General features: G+C 45.8%; 1 protein-coding gene across 2 annotated transcripts in view; it reads right to left on the bottom strand.

Annotated features, from left to right (window-relative positions):
- The window catches only part of THAP7 (THAP domain containing 7), a 42,043-nt gene extending 22,593 nt beyond the window's left edge, over positions 1–19,450 (bottom strand). The window contains exons 1-5 of one of the 2 annotated variants that reach the window (XM_069742563.1): positions 19,297–19,450; positions 16,395–16,501; positions 13,549–13,756; positions 12,225–12,304; positions 7,456–7,611 (exon numbers count right to left, since the gene is read on the bottom strand). In XM_069742563.1, the coding sequence (XP_069598664.1) occupies positions 7,456–7,611; positions 12,225–12,304; positions 13,549–13,756; positions 16,395–16,501; positions 19,297–19,317 (572 nt within the window). In that variant the 5' untranslated portion in view covers positions 19,318–19,450. Of the gene's footprint in view, positions 1–7,455; positions 7,612–12,224; positions 12,305–13,548; positions 13,757–16,394; positions 16,502–19,273 lie in introns of both variants that reach the window. The other variant, XM_069742564.1, reaches the window with a different exon arrangement.
- Positions 19,451–19,658: the final 208 nt, after the last annotated feature.

Below are 19,658 nucleotides of genomic sequence, written 5' to 3' on the forward strand. Positions count from 1 at the left end.
AGAAGAGGTGAGCGCTCCCACCAGTCTTGTCTCATGCCAACTGTAAAGCATCCTGAAACCATACATGTGTGGGGTTGCTTCTCAGCCAAGGGAATCGGCTCACTCACAGTCTTGCCTAAAAACACAGCCATGAATAAAGAATGGTACCAGAATGTCCTCCAAGAGCAACTTCTCCCAACCGTCCAAGAGCAGTTTGGCGCCCAACAATGCCTTTTCCAGCATGATGGAGCACCTTGCCATAAAGCAAAGGTGATAACTAAATGGCTCATGGAACAAAACATAGAGATTTTGGGTCCATGGCCTGGAAACTCCCCAGATCTTAATCCCATTGAGAACTTGTGGTCAATCATCAAGAGACGGGTGGACAAACAAAAACCAACAAATTCTGGCAAAATGCAAGCATTAATTATGCAAGAATGGACTGCTATCAGTCAGGATTTGGTCCAGAAGTTGATTGAGAGCATGCCAGAGAGAATGGCAGAGGTCTTGAAGAAGAAGGGTCAACACTGCAAATATTGACTTGCTGCATTAACTCATTCTAACTGCCAATATAACCTATTGGTACTCATAATATGATTCCAATTATATTTCTGTATGTGATATAAACATCAGACAAACACTAATAAAAACCAGGGGGCAGCAGATAATGTGAAAATATAATTTTGGTGTCATTCTCAAAAATTTTGGCCATGACTGTATTGCTGGGAGACAAGCAGAAAGGGACTCCAGCAGTGACATCGCCCCTCTCAGGGTCATATGAGGGTTTGAGCGAGCTCTTGACACCAGATTTAATATTTTTTGTTTTTTTCTGGTCTGGAAAACGACATTCCTGTGTTATCGAGTCCAAAGTTAGGCCCAAAAACTCTTGAACCCTGGTCGGTTCCAGTTTTGACTTTTGGAGATTTAGGAGCCAATCTAACTCTGTTAGAGTTTTTATTACTCTGTCGCATTGTTGGCGACAGTGTTGGGCTGAGTTGCTGACAATTAGAAAGTCGTCCAGATATGGTATTATTAAAATGTCTTTTTTTCTTATGTGGGCCATCATTTCCGCTACCAATATGGTAAATATACGGGGTGACACTGAAATGCCAAAGGGAAGGGCTTTGTACTGGTATTCCTTTACTTCCCCTCCCATGACCACTGCTAGTCTGAGGTATTTCTGGGAGCTTTTGTGGATGAGGACGTGATAGTGTTGGATCTGAGCGGCGCGTACTATCATGAAGCAACTCGGAAACAGGTTTTTGATTGTTGATTTTATTGATTCCATTTTGAAACTCTGATTCTTTACATAACTGTTTAGCTTCCGCAAGTTTATTATTGTGCGGAAGGAACCGTCCGGTTTTGGAACCAGAAACAGTGGGGAAAAGAACCCAGTTCCTCTTTCCAGTAGGGGAACTTCTTGGATGACATCTTTGTTTATGAGTTTTGAGATTTCCTGTTCCAATGCCTGTTGTTGCTGAGGTGAGGATTTTAGTGGGGTGACCACATAGTTTTGGGGAGGAAGGGAAGTAAAGTTTATTTGAAGACCCATTTTTACCAAGTTTAAAATCCACATGCTGGTTGAGAATTTTTCCCAGGCCGGGAGGTATTGAGATAATCTCCCTCCCACCCTGGGGGAGGTGTCACTTAGGGGTCTTTTTATCTCTTGGGGAATTACCAAAGAGGAACCCCCTATCCCTCCTTTTCCCTTTCTGTTCTGTTCCCTTGGGGGGCGTCTCCGGAAAAACTTCCTACCCCGAAAGGGCCGCTTAACGAATGGTGTGGCCAGGTTAGGGAACCCTTTCTTCTTATCTCCGGCCTTTTGTAAGATGTCATCTAGAGTCTCTCCAAACAAATATTTCCCCTCAGATGGAATCGAACAACGTTTTTGTTTAGTCTGTAGGTCGCCTGGCCAACTTTTTAGCCATAGCGTCCTACGAGCTGCATTAGATAAAGCTGCTGATTTTGAAATGAGTTTAATAGAATCGGCTGACGAGTCCGCCAAAAAGGCTGCCGCCCCTCTAATCATGGGAATTGATTCAATCACTTTATTCCTAGATACGCCATCTCTTAGTTGTTTCTCTAAGTTGTCTATCCAAATCATTAAAGACCTGGAAGTACACGTGGCTGCTATAGCAGGCCTTAAACATCCCCCAGCCGATTCCCATGCTCCTTTAAGGAATGTATAAGCTCTCTTATCGAGCGGATCCTTCAGAGTTCCCATGTCCTCGAAGGGCAACGCAAACTTTTTTGAGGCCTTAGCTACTGCTACGTCAAGTTTACGGGCCTTATCCCATGACGTAGAAGCCACTTCCTCGAAGGGGTACTTCCTTTTAAGGGAGAGTACAGACACATTTTTTCTTTCTGGTTTCTCCCACTCCTTGTTAATTAAAGCTTGAACATTTTCTTTCAGCGGAAAGACTCTGCGCCTTTTCTGGCCTAGGCCTCCAAACATGATGTCCTGTACGGTTTTGTCAGGACGGGGATCTAGGACCCCCATGGTCGATCTCACAGCTTTCACAAGGGCACCGACCTCATCTAAAGGGAAGCAGTGGCGACCTCCGCTCTCAGAATCTGAGGAGGAGGAGCCCCGCCTGTCTGAAGCCCCCTCTTCAGAACTAGAAGAATCGGGGTGAGAATAAGGTACAGGTGTTTTCTCTTTGACCCCTTCCCCTTTAAGGGATTTAAATGCTGTTTCTATCTCTGATCTTATTACGGATCGTAATTCAGAGGCAAAACTAGGTGTTTCTTCACAAAGGACTTGTCCTATACAGGAACCACACAATTTTTTTTATCCCAGGTTTGTGACAAGGATTTTCTGCACAGGGGACAGGACCTATGCTTAGTTTTTTCCGTTTTCTTTCTTGCCTAAAAGATAAAACGGAAAAAGGGGACCCCAATTATTTGGTGGACTTTCACAAAGATCACTCACCCATCTTGCGCAGCCAAAGGTACCGGTTCTGGAGGAGGTAATGGATCCTGTATGAGATCCATAGTCGGTGGTGTCGGCTGGATAGCCATGCTGGAGACTTTACTCTGCGGAGTGGAATGACTGCTGGAGTGAGTACTGTGGGTGCCGGCAGAGGATCTTTCCTTTTGTGCATCTGGCTTGCGCTGGTGACGACGCTGCTGCTGCGGCTGTAATGGCTGTGGAGCCTGGAGCTGCTGGTCGCTGTCCTCCATTATTGGGACTGCATGCAGCAAGAAGTCACTCCACCGCCGTCTTTAAAAAAGGGCTTCCTTTCCGGCGCCGATCCACCCCCTCTTCCAGGGCTGCGTCATAGGGAAGCGCTGATCCCCTTGATCTGCGCATGCGCGCGCTGCTCGGGACCCGGAAGTAGAATGCTTTAGATCTGGTGCGGCGGCCATCTTGGTGCACCTCGCACACCAAGCTGGCCGCCCCGAATCAGGAAGTGCCTTTTCGTGGAGCCTGAGGCACACCGGGTCCCTGAAGCCCCTACCCCAATCCGGGGAGGCGGCCGCGCTTCCCTCCGCACACTCTGCAGACCCTTCAGACCCAGAAGTGGCGGCGTCGGACACCGCACCAGCCGTGACAGGGGCCTCCCCGCCGTCATAGCTCGACTGGCCGGCTCCGGATCTTCAAGGTACCGATCCTAGAGGTTCCCTGTCAGGGACAGGAAGCCAAACTGACGCAGGAGAGAGGTACTGCCCTTTTATCCTATAGGTTTCCTGTCCCTGAAGGGCAGATCCCCTCTCTCTGGTAGTGCCGTCATGGGCGACTGAGAAATTGATCTTTTGATCTTGCGAAGGCTCGCGTGTCTGCAAGATAGACAGTCTGCGGTCTGGAAAGACGTGCCGCATGTCAGTCTTCACGGGTGATCCGCAGGCATCTGTGCACGCATAGTGGGATGGGATTTCTTGAAATCTCATCCACTATGCTATAACATCTGGACGCTGCGGGTTGGACGCTGGGCAAGTGCGCAGCGTCCAACCTGCAGAAATTACTGATCATGTGCACCGACACTAACACTATATACAGAACTCCTGTGTATGTTAACAGTGATCACTGTATAACCTGTACACTGACACTATATACAAAGCTCCTATGTATAATGTCACTGGTGATACCTGTACATTGACATTATATACAGAGCTCCTGTGTATAATGTCACTGGTGATCACTGTATTATCTGTACACTATACACTATATAATGAGCTCCTGTGAATGTCACTGGTGGTCACTGTATTACCTTACACTGACATTATATACAGAGCTCCTGTTGATAATGTCACTGGTGATCATTGTATTACCTGTACACTGACAATATATACAGAGCTCGTTTATAATGGCACTGGTGATCACTGTATTACCTGTACAGTGACACTATATACAGAGCTCCTGTGTATAATGTCACTGGTGATACCTGTACATTGACATTATATACAGAGCTCCTGTGTATAATGTCACTGGTGATCACTGTATTATCTGTACACTATACACTATATAATGAGCTCCTGTGAATGTCACTGGTGGTCACTGTATTACCTTACACTGACATTATATACAGAGCTCCTGTTGATAATGTCACTGGTGATCATTGTATTACCTGTACACTGACAATATATACAGAGCTCGTTTATAATGGCACTGGTGATCACTGTATTACCTGTACAGTGACACTATATACAGAGCTCCTGTGTATAATGTCACTGGTGGTCACTGTATTACCTTACACTGACATTATATACAGAGCTCCTGTTTATAATGTCACTGGTGATCATTGTATTACCTGTACATTGACACTATAAACAGAGCTCCTGTTTATAATGGCACTGGCGATACCTATACAATGAAATTATATACAGAGCTCCTGTGTATAATGTCACTGGTGATCACTGTATTACCTGTACACTGACATTATAAACAGAGCTCATATTTATAATGTCACTGGTGATCATTGTATTACCTGTACACTGTACACAGGAGCTCTGTATGTAGTGTCAATGTCACCAGTGATCCCTGTATTACTTGTACACTGACAATATACACTGCATATTATGTAGAGTTCCTTATCACTTATGGTAATATTAGTATTGTTTTATAATTAACGATCAGTATTATAGTATAGTATTCAGTCCCTGTGGTGGTAATATGTGGTCTGGTCATGATGTGACGGTATTTGTCCATTGTATGTGTATTATTTTTTACACTATGTTGTGGTAATATGTGATCCGGTCATGGTGTGATGGTATTTGTCCCTTGTATGTGGTATTATTGGTCATTTTTTTAAAAAAATGTATGTGACACATTCCAGTAAAGAAAAATAAATATTTACCTGAAAAGAGTATCGGATATTTAAAAAAAATGTTTAATAGGTTAACGTAGAATAGGGCCCAGCCAAAAGTTAATACCTTGTCCTGGAGGCGGCTTAAAAAAATATTTTGGCCAAAACAAAAGCTTCTAACTATGTATGTGATATGGTGTTCGATGGGAACTGTTAATGTGTGATTGGTGAAGACGTGGTTCAGAAGTCGAGTTTTTCCTAGAATGGGCAGTGGGACTGTGGAAGGTTCTAGGGATGAAGCCTGGACGGAGTGCCAAGGGGGCCCTAAAATTTTGCCAGTATGGGGACCTGAAATTCCAGGAGGAAGCCCTAGACATGTGTAACGGCTTGTTTCTTGAGTGACAAAATGCATAATTGTATGACTTTTGTATAAATCTTGGTATAATTTTTATGCTCACGTAACTCTTTAATCACTTTTCATTACCAATTTTTGAGGAAAGTTGACCAGAAAGCAGCACTTTTTTTTATAGTGTTCACCAGGCAAGAACGTTACATGCTATTTTTATAGCTTGGAGCTTTAAAGATGCAGCGTCACCAAATAGGTACAATATTGGTCAAAAATTTGGAGACACCTGTTCATACAATGGTTTTCCTTGGTCTTATTGGAAGGTGCACATTGTAGATTCAAAATTAAGGCAGCAAAATTACAAAGGAACATATATGGAAACAAGGAGTGAGGAAACACAAGTGAAACAAACCAGAATGTGTGTCAAACATTAGATGGGATGGCATGTCATTACATAACGCTGTGGTAGTCATGCTGTGTGTGTCTTGACTTAGAATAAATCACAAAGTGTCACCAGAAAGCTCCCCCACACCATCCCACCTCCCCCTCCATGCTTCATGAGGAGCACCACACATGTAGAAACCATCCACTCACCTTTTCTGCGGCACACAAAAACATGTTGGTAGACACCAAAAAAATCTAAAATATTGACTCATGAGACTACAGCACAGATTTCCACCTATCCAATTCCCAGTCCTTGTGTTGCTTAGACCAAACAAGTCTCCTCTTCTGGTTTGCAGTCTTTAGGAGTGGGTTTTTGCAGCAATTTGACCACAAGAGTCTGCTTCTCATGGTCTCTTCTGTCCAGTTCATCTTGAGATGCCATCTGAAATGCTATTAAGAAAGAGGGCGGATCCAGGAGATAAGGCAAGGTACGTGGCCCCTGCATCTTCACCTTCAGAAGTAATCCGGGAAACAGGGCGAGCTAGAGCGCCCCCTAGTGTTAGGGACAGGGAAGGAGCCCCTTGTCCCGGGAAAACCCAAGCAACAAGCATACTCGCTCATCACTACATGCTGCGGATTGTAGACCCGCACTGCGGGTGAGTTTACACAGCGTTAAATTAGAAGGACAGAGGGCATGGGACTTCTATAAATCTCATCCACTGTTCTTGTAACCTAGAACATGGAGAAGGTGAGTTGCGTCCAAAATGCTGCCATTCCAGATTGTGGGCACGTACCCTTAAAGTAATGATGGACTGTTTATCTTTGCTTAGTTGAGTGGTTATTGAACTTTTCTGGATTAGAACACTGCCTCAGCAAAACACATCTGATGACCGCTAACACTTTTTAACGGCCGGTGATTCCACAAAAGAACACTGAGAGGCAAATCTGTTCATTGAAAGCAATTCTAGGTGACACCTGATGAAGCTTCTTGAGAGAATACCAAGGGAGTGTAAAGCTATCATCAGACTAAAAGGGAGGTAATGTTAAAAAAAAAAAAAAAAAAAAAAAAAGGTTTAGAACGTATTTTGGTTTGTTTCACATTTGTTTCTTTACCCCTTGTTTCCATATGTATAATTCATGGTTTTCCTGCCTTCAGTCTGAATCCACGATGTGCACATGCCAACAAAAGGAAAGAAAACCATTGTATGAACTGGAGCAAAACTTCTGAGCCGTATTTTGAGGATATATAATTTTTTTCCCCAATAATAAAAGGTTTAAGAAGTGAGAAAGGACTATTGCAGTGTTTTTTACATATAATATGACTGCGGCATCTAGCGGGTTAAACGGCCAGTATCGGTGCCCGCGGTTTCAGCAGGATATGAGATGTTTTGACTGACACCTAGGTCTTCAAGAGCCCGTGCATGAAATAATAGTGTATCACAGAGTGGAAAGGGTTACATATCTTCCATAACGTATGTAAGGGAATAAGTATAAGTCTACCTAATGCCAACAGCTTCAAAACAGCTCTTCTCAAAGTGCTTGGAGCAGAAGTAAACATAGTCAGAGGAAGGGTCCCAAAGCCCATTGCCGCTGGGGTCTGTTCTCCTGCAGTTTGCAATCCAAAGGCTCCTTCTAGGGTCGTCCTTCTTTGGAAGCCTTTCAGTAAAGAAAAACATTCAGATATTAAACATATATGATACATGGTAATGTTAAAGGGGTTTTCTAGGGTTGAAAAATCATGGCTTTCTTGTATCGGAAAAGCCTCCTCCCCTACCCACGGGTTGTTGTCTTGCTTTATAGCTCAGTACCATTGAATAAAATTGAGTCAAGCAGGCATGGCCGTTTTCTTAGGAAAAGGAAGCCATGGCATTTGTGCGCACAACCCTTCAAACAGAGGTTTATGGGGATTTCTTGGCATTCCTTCCACAACAACAATAGAAGAGAAGTACTTTTGGCTAGGAGAGAGTTCAGACAATGGATTTTGCGTTGCAGATTTTCTACAGCAAGTCCACAACAAAGTACAGTACATGTGCAATGGGTTACCCCATCCACATATAGTAAAAAATGCAGCATAAAAAATAAAACGTGCTTTATACTGTGGAAACGTAGTGTGCATTTCCCCCCCATTTAAAGGGAACCTGTCACTAGGAAAAACGTCAAAGGGAATCTGTCACCCCAAAATCCGCCTATAAGCTGTGGCCACCGGCATCAGGGGCTTATCTACAGCATTCTGGAACGCTGTAGATAAGCCCCCAATGTATCCTGAAAGATGAGAAAGAGGTTAGATTATACTCACCCAGGGGCGGTCCCGGTTCGGGTCTGATAGGAGGCCCCAGACCAGCACCGCAACGCCCATTTTCTTACGATAACGTCCTCTTTTCTTCCTGCCGCGGCTCTGGTGCAGGTGTACTTTATCTGCCCTGTTGAGGGCAGAGCAAAGTACTGCAGTGCGCAGGTGCTGGGCCTCTCTGTCCTTTCCTTGCGCCTGCGCACTGCAGTACTTTGCTCTGCCCTCAACAGGTCAAATCAGTACACATGCGCCGGAGCCGCAGCATGAAGACAAGAAGAGGACATCATTGTATGAACATGGGAGGCACCGGACCGGACCGCGACGCCCATCGGACCCGAACCGGGACCACCCCTGGGTGAGTATAATATAACCTGTTTTTTTTTTTATCTTGCAGGTTACATCGGGGGCTTATCTACAGCATTACACTATGAAGTCTTATTCATTAGATCATGAGTAAGACTTTATAGTTGAAACGTGTTGATCCTCCCTACTGGTGTGCCAGGTGTTTGCTATGCAAAGACTTTTTAAAGAACGATTTATCGCTTCAGTTGTCTAATAAAGTCTCACAAAGTGTGAACCTCCTCCGCCTTCAGCTGGATAATTTATCCTCTTATCGCCATTATTTTTTCATATTGTACTTCATGATAGTGGTAAAAAGTCTTTGCTATGACTTGCATTTATTCGTAAAAATATCAGAAATTTGGAGAACATTTTGCTATTTTTATGTCCTTAAATCAGACAGTTATGTCACACAAAGTAGTTAATAAATAACATTTCCCACATGTCTACTTTACATCTGCATCATTTTTGAAACATGATTTTTTTTGTTAGGAAGTTAGAAGGGTTAAAAGTTGATCAGCGATTTCTCCCTTTTCCAACAAAATTTACAAAACAATTTTTTCTAGGGACCACGTTACATTTGAAGTGACTTTGATGGGTCTTATAAGACAGAAAATACACAAAAGTGACACGATTCTAAAAACTACACCCCTCAAACTGTGCAAAACCATATTCAAGAAGTTTATTAACCTTTCAGGGACCTCACAGGAATTAATGCTATGTGGAAGGAAAAAAAAAATAAATAAAAAATGAACATTTTACTTTTTTTTCCACAAAAATTTAACTTTAGCTACAAGTGTTACAGGAGGAAATCGACCTCAAAATTTGTTGTGCAATTTCTCCTGAGTACGCAGATACCCATATGTGGGGGAAAACTACTGTTTGGGCGATTGGCAGGACTCAGAAGAGAAGGAACACTGTTCGATTTTTTGAACGCAAAAATGTCTGGAATCGAGAGGGGACGACATAACACATTTGGGGTAATGTGTAAAAATGGCAAAAAAATAAGTCACACAATTTCAGCTGAAAGTAGAAGTACCCCATATGTGGCTACATTATCGCTTAGCCAAACAGCGAAACTCGGGAGGGACGGAGCGCTATTTGCCTAAAGGAGCACAGATTTTCCTAGAATAATTTGCAGACTCCATATACAGAGCCCTTAAGTGCTAGAAGAGCAGAATCCCCCCTCAAGTGACCCCATTTTGTAAATTATACCCCTTTGGGAATTTATCTACAGGTGTAGTGATGATTTGACTCCATGGATATTTTCCAGAAACAAGGAGTAGTGGATGTTGCAAAGTGAAAATGGCAAATCTGCCACTGTAGTGACCAGTACCTTATAGTGCCGCTACATTATGCCTAGGTCAAGTTTACGCACCTATAAATTAGGCGGGCTCTCATCCCTACAGAAATGCCAAACATGTAGACGCTATATGTGGATTAGGCACACTGAGGCTCAGAAGGGAGGGGGGCATTTGGATTTGGGAGCGCAGAATTTGATGGATTTCTTTTGGGAAGTGAGGAGCCATAGAGCTTTTCCAGTACCATTGTACTATCAGTAACATGGAAACCCCTTATACTTCCGTTAACAGATGACGGACCTGAGTGGGGACTTGCTTTTTTTGCAGAGTTGAAGCTTTTATTTGGAACATTTTACATAACGCTGGGGATCACATTTATCCGGCTCTCTACGCTGAGCACTTACTTTGGGGTTTCCATCTAAATCTCTGAGTGACGCGATTCAGACGAAACCCCAAAGGATCCATTCACTATAATTAGGCAGCAGAGTCTGGTGTTGTGAAAGGTAATTCAGTACCACAATGGACATAGAGGTCAGAACACATACAGTGACCTGACAATAACCCAAAAACATAGAACGAGCTCTGAGACGTGGGAACTCTGCTGACCGCAATCCCTAATCCTCTCCAACCACACTAAAGGCAGCCGTGGATTGCGCCTAACGCTCCCTATGCAACTCGGCACAGCCTGAGAAACTAGCTAACCTGAAGATAGAAAATAAGCCTACCTTGCCTCAGAGAAATACCCCAAAGGAAAAGGCAGCCCCCACATACAATGACTGTGAGTTAAGATGAAAAGACAAACGTAGAGATGAAATAGATTTAGCAAAGTGAGGCCCGACTTTCTGAACAGAGCGAGGATAGGAAAGGTAACTTTGCTGTCAACACAAAACCCTACAAAAACCATGCAAAGGGGGCAAAAAGACCCTCCGTACCGAACTAACGGCACGGAGGTACACCCTCTGCGTCCCAGAGCTTCCAGCAAGCAGGAAAAAACAAATAGACAAGCTGGACAGAAAAAACAGCAAACAAAGCGGAACTTAGCTATGCAGAGCAGCAGGCCACAGGAACGATCCAGGAGGAAACAGGTCCAATACTAGAACATTGACTGGAGGCCAGGATCAAAGCACTAGGTGGAGTTAAATAGAGCAGCACCTAACGACTTCACCACATCACCTGAGGAAGGAAACTCAGAAGCCGCAGTACCACTTTCCTCCACCAACGGAAGCTCACAGAGAGAATCAGCCGAAGTACCACTTGTGACCACAGGAGGGAGCTCTGCCACAGCATTCACAACAGTCTGGCCTCTGATCAGTGTTGTTCCTTTTTCAGAGTCGCACAAAATGTGGCGTACCGCCCTTTTATGCACGCCTAAAAAGAGAGAAACCGCCAGATCATAAGCGGCCATACGGCATCCACAGTGCCTCCATCCTCCTCATTATAGGAAATCTTCCACCGGGGGTTCCGTCTGAATCACATATGTCAGAGATTTACATGGAAACCGCGGTGTACGTGCTCAACTGTAGAGCACAGGTTAAATGTGAGCCAAGACTTACTGAAATCTTTGGGAGGCAGAATGAACAAATCAACAGGAAGTGAAGAATTGGTTTTATTAATTTTTTATGCCATTCTGGGTATAGTAAAATTGATAAGGCAGCTTTATTCTTCGGGTCAGTGTGATTACAGCAATACCACATTCACAGTATTTTGCAGACTATAAGATGGGGAGGAAATTAGGATAAAAAACATTTAAATGGTGATGCATCTTATAGCCCAGGTCCCAGGAGGAAGGTTCACTGCTGCAGGAAGCTAGTGGCGACAGGAGTGGGGCAATGCTGTGGGCACCGGGCTGGGAGGAGGGGGGTGTTTGGCGGTGTAGTCGTTCACAAAACGTAGAAAGTGGCACTTCCCATTCTTTTCACGACGGAAAAATGGCTGCCAGAGACGGCGCATGAGCTCCTGGCAGTGAGAGCCGGGTATCAGCTGTGATGTTTGCTGAACACCCAGTGGCGATCGCCCGTGCACAACTCCTGTGTGTGGGCGATCACTATGACGTATATATACACTTCATTAGTCAGGAAGTCCTTCCCTTCCATGACGTATATGTACTGCAAATGTCGGGAAGGTGTTAACCATAGAGGGTGAAATTTAAAAGGTGAACCCGTATGTGACACATGCACATTTTGTCACACAATAGTAGTTGATTTCCCATGGTCTCCCACAGGATAGGAAAATAAAAACATCAGTGAACCCCTTTAAGATGCTTTGCTTGATTCCTTCTTAATCCCAGTGCGCCCCTAAAGAGGTTTTTCGTTAGCATAAAATAAGTAGTTAGCGCAGACCTGTGGAAAGAGATGTTGTTGTCTCTTGTCAATTGAGAATCTCGAGTGGTGCATCCGAGGGCAGAGCAGTGACGCGGCATCTAGACCCCAAAACAGAGAGATTTTGGAAACAGTAAGAAATATGTTATCAGGTTTTTACAAAAACATACAAAGCAGTGACCAATAGTCTATGTTTATTGGATTCTTTTATTGGGCTTGCGCTAAGCAGAATGGAAGGAGATCCCCCCCAATGGCATCATCTACCTCTTAGGTAGCCGTCACACTAGCAGTATTCGGTCAGTATTTTACCTCAGTATTTGTAAGCCAAAACCAGGAGTGGAACAATTAGAGGAAAAGTATAATAGAAACATATGCACCACTTCTGCATTTATCACCCACTCCTGGTGTTGGCTTACAAATACTGATGTAAAATACTGACCAAATACTGAGCGTGTGACGGCAGCCTTATTTGAACCACACAGGGGGAAAAAAACCAAAAAGGTAAAAATATGAAATATGATTATAGAATACGGACACCCTCCAAAAAGTGTTAGATGTAGTAGCAGATAGCGTCTCCCAACGCGTTTCTTCTTCAATCACGAAGATTCATCAGGGGAGTATTTCATGGCCAACCGGCCCAAGTACAGCTAACAAGTCCGTAAAAGACAATTCAAAGTCCAAATGAGAGTAGCCTATACGCAGTGGCTGTATGGCTTACAGATGGTATTCAGGCAAATACAGGCAGACCTGTGTGCTGTCTGCCGGCAAGAGAAAAGTGAGTCTGACTCACTTTTCTCTTGCCGGCAGACAGCACACAGGTTGGGAGACGCTATCTACTACTATCTACTACTACATCTAACACTTTTTGGAGGGTGTCCGTAGTGGGACTGATTTGGGCCTGTCCTTGTAAGGACAGGAGCTATTACTGGGGCACGACAGGGGTTAAGGAAACAGGTTCCCTGCCCCCTCCCCATTTCTGTATCCCACAACTACTGGAACCCCAGAGGGATCTCTACCATTTATATGGGGACCCTTCATCCATGATTGGTGAGATCTAACCATTTTTTATCTGAGCACAGTTTGCGGCGTGAGCACTTATTTATTTATTTTGTATTGTTTTGTCCACCTTTTAATATTATTAGTAAAAGTTATGTTTTATTCAATTGGGTTATGCTCTTCTAGCTATTTCTACTGTCTACCCTAAGAGTTGTGCAGCAGTCTGGTGTTTTCCAGCTGTAGCTGTCCTATTAAAAATATGATTAGGCAAATAAAAAGCACGTGGAGCCAGGAGAGACCTGAAGAGATATAAAATACTAAATTAAATATTTAATTAAACAAGTCTCACCTTTGAGAAGTCGAGAGTTGAGAAGATTACGGGGACCGCAGAGTCCCTGAGTCGCACGGTCTGTCCAGTTCGATCGAACTGTTTATCATGGAAGTGCTGAGAACACAAGCAACTGTGAACTGACGGGGTCCAGTCACTGCCGACAGCCGTGTGGGAGTGAGACACCGCAGTCACCCACAGTGTCCTCCGAGATTCTTCTTTTGGAAAACTGGTTTGGAAAAAAAGATGGTCACAAAATATTTTGCAAGAAAGTGAAGGCACATCAGACAGCAAAGACAACCGAGCTTTCCTAGGAACCTGTTATCCCCAACCGCCCCTAAGGGTCCTGGTGGTCACACAATCACTAGCAGTCCGGTAGGAAGACATCAATGTTGGATCTATCCAGAAAGTGTGTTCACATGCAGAGGCTTATTGCACATAGATCCAGTGGGGACAAGTGACTTCTTCATAATCCTTATTCCTCTGGATCCACTTGTGAATATGGCTTAAAAGACCACATAAACCTTTACAAAAGCCACCCTAAGGCTACTTTCACACTATCGTTTTCTGCAATCCGTCACAATGCGTCGTTTTGCAGAAAAAACGCATCCTGCAAAAGTGCTTGCAGGATGCGTTTTTTCCCCATAGACTTGCATTGACGACGCATTTGCGACGGATTGCCACACGTCGCATCCGTCGAGTGACGGATGCGTTGTGCTTTTGCAGACCGCCGGGAGAAAAAAACGCTACATGAAACATTTTTTTTCTCCTGACGGACCGCTTTTTCCGACCGGGCATGCGCGGCCGGAACTCCGCCCCCACCTCCCCGCACCTTACAATAGGGTAGCGAATGCGCCGGAAAAATGCATCCGCTGCACCATTTGCGCAATGCAGCAAACGCTAGCGTCGGAATCTCTCCCCGACGCATTGCGACGGGGAGATTCCGACGCTAGTGTGAAAGGAGCCTAAGGCTACGTTCACATGGTGGGTTTTTGTTGCTTTATTATGCAAATTAAAAGCGGCTTTTTACAGAAATCTCACGCACACACTTGTTTTATTTTCCTGATTGAACTGGAAAACTGCTATGCTTTTGAGAACAGAAGCATGTCAAGTCTCTCAGTGTTTTTGCAACATTTTTTCACCCGCAGAAAGCAACGCATGAGTGCAAAAACAAAACACTGCTATCAGTTTCTGAAGTGTTTTTGGTGAAAGGAACACAGGTATTGCAAGATCTGACACCCATTTATTTATTTTTTTTTTATTTTCCCACATTTAAACCATAATGTCATGAAATTTTCTCATAAGCAAGGAGTTAGTACAGTATTTGTACTGTTTAATTAAATTAGTCATATGTGTTAAACTATGCCTGACTAACTCAATGCCCTACCAATGCGTGAAAGTAAACAATGCCCTACCAATGCGTGAAAGTAAACAATGCCCTACCAATGTGTGAAAGTAAACAATGCCCTACCGATGCGTGAAAGTAAACAATGCCCTACCGATGCGTGAAAGTAAACAATGTCCTACCGATGCGTGAAAGTAAACAATGTCCTACCGATGCGTGAAAGTAAACAATGTCCTACCGATGCGTGAAAGTAAACAATGTCCTACCGATGCGTGAAAGTAAACAATGTCCTACCGATGCGTGAAAGTAAACAATGCCCTACCAATGCGTGAAAGTAAACAATGCCCTACCAATGCGTGACAGTAAACAATGCCCTACCAATGCGTGACAGTAAACAATGCCCTACCAATGCGTGAAAGTAAACAATGCCCTACCGATGCGTGAAAGTAAACAATGCCCTACCGATGCGTGAAAGTAAACAATGCCCTACCGATGCGTGAAAGTAAACAATGCCCTACCAATGCATGACAGTAAACAATGCCCTACCAATGCGTGACAGTAAACAATGTCCTACCAATGCGTGAAAGTAAACAATGTCCTACCGATGTGTGAAAGTAAACAATGCCCTACCAATACGTGAAAGTAAACAATGCCCTACCAGTGTGTGAAAGTATAAAATGCTCTTCCAATGTGTGAAAGTAAACAATGCCCTACCAATGTGTGAAAGGATAAAATGCCCTTCCAATGTGTGAAAGTAAACAATGCCCTACCAATGTGTGAAAGTAAACAATTACAGCTGTGATAAAGATCTTAGTTGATCGAAACGCGTTGCTTATACCTTTCTTTTTCGCTGCCTATGCATCCATGATGTACAAGGATTCTTTGATGATTATGAAGTTTTAACTTGGAAAATAAAGACTTTGAATTTTAAGGAGCTGGAACTACCACTTCATTCCACATAATGCCCTACCAATGTGTGAAAGTAAACAATGCACTACCAATGTGAAGTAAACAATGCCCTGGACCAATGCCTCAAAGTGAACAATGCCCTGGACCAATGCATCAAAGTGAACAATGCCCTGGACCAATGCGTCAAAGTGAACAATAATCTACAAACTCATTGCCGTACCAATGTGTTAAAGTGAACAATGCCTATCAACTCATAACCCTATCAATGACTGACCAATTCAACTTCCCGCCCCCTGCGCCGTTTTTACATTTGCCATTGTGTATTTTATCATGAACTCTTATACCCTTAGTTCACCGAGCCATTTCATACATGAATCCAGCCTTTTTGTTTAGAATAGTCACTATTTTTTCAGATATTAAAGTATTTAGAGGAAAAAGTTTTATCAAATTACCCTTGTTTTGAAAAGTATTTTATGGCTTCACATGTGTGATTCCATTGTTACTCACAGGAACCCTGAGTGATTGAGGGGCCCAAGTCCTATCATCAAATTCAACCCTCCGCGCTGCCCTGAAGCCCGCCTACCCCAGGAGTACAGGGGTCCACATCACTTACCGGTGGAAGGTTATTCCTTTGCGCTTGGTCTGCACTGTTTGGCGGTTGACACAATTAGCAGCAGAACATGATCGCACCATTTCGTTCCTTTTGGGTGCGGATCTTACCTGGAGATTACAAGACAGACACCAACATGACAGTAAAAAATAACAAAACAACATGTCCCCGGTCCACGCTGGTCACGGCACATTTCTACACCATCCGAGAAACGCTATGTGACTCCTATATGAGAAGACTTAGAGGGTTTCATAAATGTCTGACACACGGGGATCGCACCTATAGGTTCCTTTTTGTATAACAGTGGTGAACTGACCCATCATTCAAGAACATGGAGGTTACTGCACTGTCCAACATCACTGGGGCCATGTTACCCTACATCCATGACCCTCAGGACAGATGAGGTCTCAAGCTGCCAAGACTCAACAGAATTGTCGCTCCCTGTAGGGCGTCACTTGCAATGAGCTGCACTATATATGGAAAGACACTTTCCACGGGGCGGCACCTTCTCTGGGGAGGCACTCTCCACGGGGCAGCATTCTCCAGGGGGCAGCATCTTCTATGGGGAGGCACTCTCCACGGGGCGGCACCTTCTTTGAGGAGGCACTCTCCACGGGGCGGCATTCTCCACGGAACGGCACCTTCTATGGGGAGGCACTCTCCACGGGGCGGCACCTTTATATGGGGAGGCACTCTCCACGGGGCGGCACCTTTATATGGGGAGGCACTCTCCATGGGGCGGCACCTTTTTATGGGGAGGCATCTTCTATGGGGAGGCACTCTCCACGGGGCAGCATTCTTCACGGGGCGGTACCTTCTATGGGGTGGCATTCTCCACGAGGCGGCACCTTCTATGGGGATGCCCTCTCTACAGGGCGGCACTGACTACGAGGAGGCCCTCTCTACAGGGCGGCACTGACTATGGGAAGGCGCTCCCTACAGGGCAGCACTGACTACGGGGAGGCACTCTCCATATGGCGGCACTGACTACGGGGAGGCACTCTCTACAGGGCAGCACTATGGGGAGGCACTCTCCATATGGCGGCACTGACTATGGGGAGGCACACTATATGGCGGCACTGACTACGGGGAGGCACTCTCCATATGGCGGCACTGACTACGGGGAGGCACTCTCCATATGGCGGCACTGACTACGGGGAGGCACTCTCTACAGGGCAGCACTATGGGGAGGCACTCTCCATATGGCGGCACTGACTACGGGGAGGCACTCTCCATATGGCGGCACTGACTACGGGGAGGCACTCTCCATATGGTGGCACTGATTACGGGGAGGCACTCCATATGGTGGCACTGACTACGGGGAGGCACTCCATATGGCGGCACTGACTACGGGGAGGCACTCCATATGGTGGCACTGACTACGGGGAGGCACTCTCCATATGGCGGCACTGACTACGGGGAGGCACTCTCCATATGGCGGCACTGACTACGGGGAGGCACTCTCCATATGGCGGCACTGACTACGGGGAGGCACTCTCCATATGGCGGCACTGACTACGGGGAGGCACTCCATATGGTGGCACTGACTACGGGGAGGCACTCTACAGGGCGGCACTGACTATGGGGAGGCACTCTACAGGGCGGCACTCTCTACAGGGCAGCACTGACTATGGGGAGGCATTCTACAGGGCGGCACTCTCTACAGGGCAGCACTGACTATGGGGAGGCACTCTACAGGGCGGCACTCTCTACAGGGCAGCACTGACTATGGGGAGGCCCTCTCTACAGGGCAGCACTGACTATGGGGAGGCCCTCTCTACAGGGCAGCACTGACTATGGGGAGGCCCTCTCTACAGGGCAGCACTGACTATGGGGAGGCCCTCTCTACAGGGCAGCACTGACTACGGGGAGGCACTCTCCATATGGCGGCACTGACTACGGGGAGGCACTCTCTACAGGGCAGCACTATGGGGAGGCACTCTCCATATGGCGGCACTGACTACAGGGTGGCACTCTCCATATGGCGGCACTGACTACGGGGAGGCACTCTCTACAGGGCAGCACTATGGGGAGGCACTCTCCATATGGCGGCACTGACTACGGGGAGGCACTCTCCATATGGCGGCACTGACTACGGGGAGGCACTCTCCATATGGTGGCACTGATTACGGGGAGGCACTCCATATGGCGGCACTGACTACGGGGAGGCACTCCATATGGCGGCACTGACTACGGGGAGGCACTCCATATGGTGGCACTGACTACGGGGAGGCACTCTACAGGGCGGCACTCTCTACAGGGCAGCACTGACTATGGGGAGGCACTCTACAGGGCGGCACTCTCTACAGGGCAGCACTGACTATGGGGAGGCACTCTCTACATGGCGGCACTCTCTACATGGCGGCACTCTCTACAGGGCAGCACTGACTATGGGGAGGCACTCTCTACAGGGCAGCACTGTCTATAATACTTCCGTCTCTATGGGGCGTCAGGTATCATCTATCTCCTCCTGTACCAGTTATGACTTGTATTGTTTAAGACTATTGTACTTGTTTTTATTATGTATACCCCTCCTCACATGTAAAGCGCCATGGAATAAATGGCGCTATAACAATAAATAATAATAATCACAACTTTCTAGGACTTGGGTTGTGGATATTTTGAAGCAATCACATTGCGGGTCTCAGTAATTTGTGCTCAGACATGTCAGGGGTCATCATCAGCTGCAGGACAACAACCCCCAGCGGTGCAGCTGTGTAAAGGCCAGGGATGCACATATATATGGTCATACCTCTATGTATAGGTATGGGCCCCTATAAGGTGCAGCAGGAGAGGATGGGGGTTGTAGTGACATCACTGGAAGCTATGTGTGGATGACCTAACACAATATAAACAAACATGGTGGCCTCATCCCCCCTCACCCCAGCTGGGCAGCCCTGTATACCTGCCGGCTGTATATACACATACACCGAGTCCCAGCCCACGAGAGTCCGGGCTCATCCGTCTCCAGCTGCCCTCATCATCCTCATTTCCCATCCACCGTGCTCCGAACTCGTCCACTGTGACTCCACATAGACAGCCCGTCCCTCCGGTGTGTCGCTACGCCGCCATCTGCTGGAGGGAGGAGCGCACTGCAGTGTAGGATCGGTGCTGCTGTCAGGGCAACGGCTTCTCCTCTTCCCGCTCTGCTGTAATCCGCTTTTCACTTCAAACCACCTGAGAAGTTAAAATACACCAAGTATCACATTAAACAGTCCTAACAATGCAATGACTGCTTTAGCTTTCATATTGAGGACAGATATCGTT

Source organism: Ranitomeya imitator, chromosome 10 (assembly GCF_032444005.1).
Source record: "Ranitomeya imitator isolate aRanImi1 chromosome 10, aRanImi1.pri, whole genome shotgun sequence".
In the NCBI taxonomy this organism is placed as follows: Eukaryota; Metazoa; Chordata; class Amphibia; order Anura; family Dendrobatidae; genus Ranitomeya; species Ranitomeya imitator.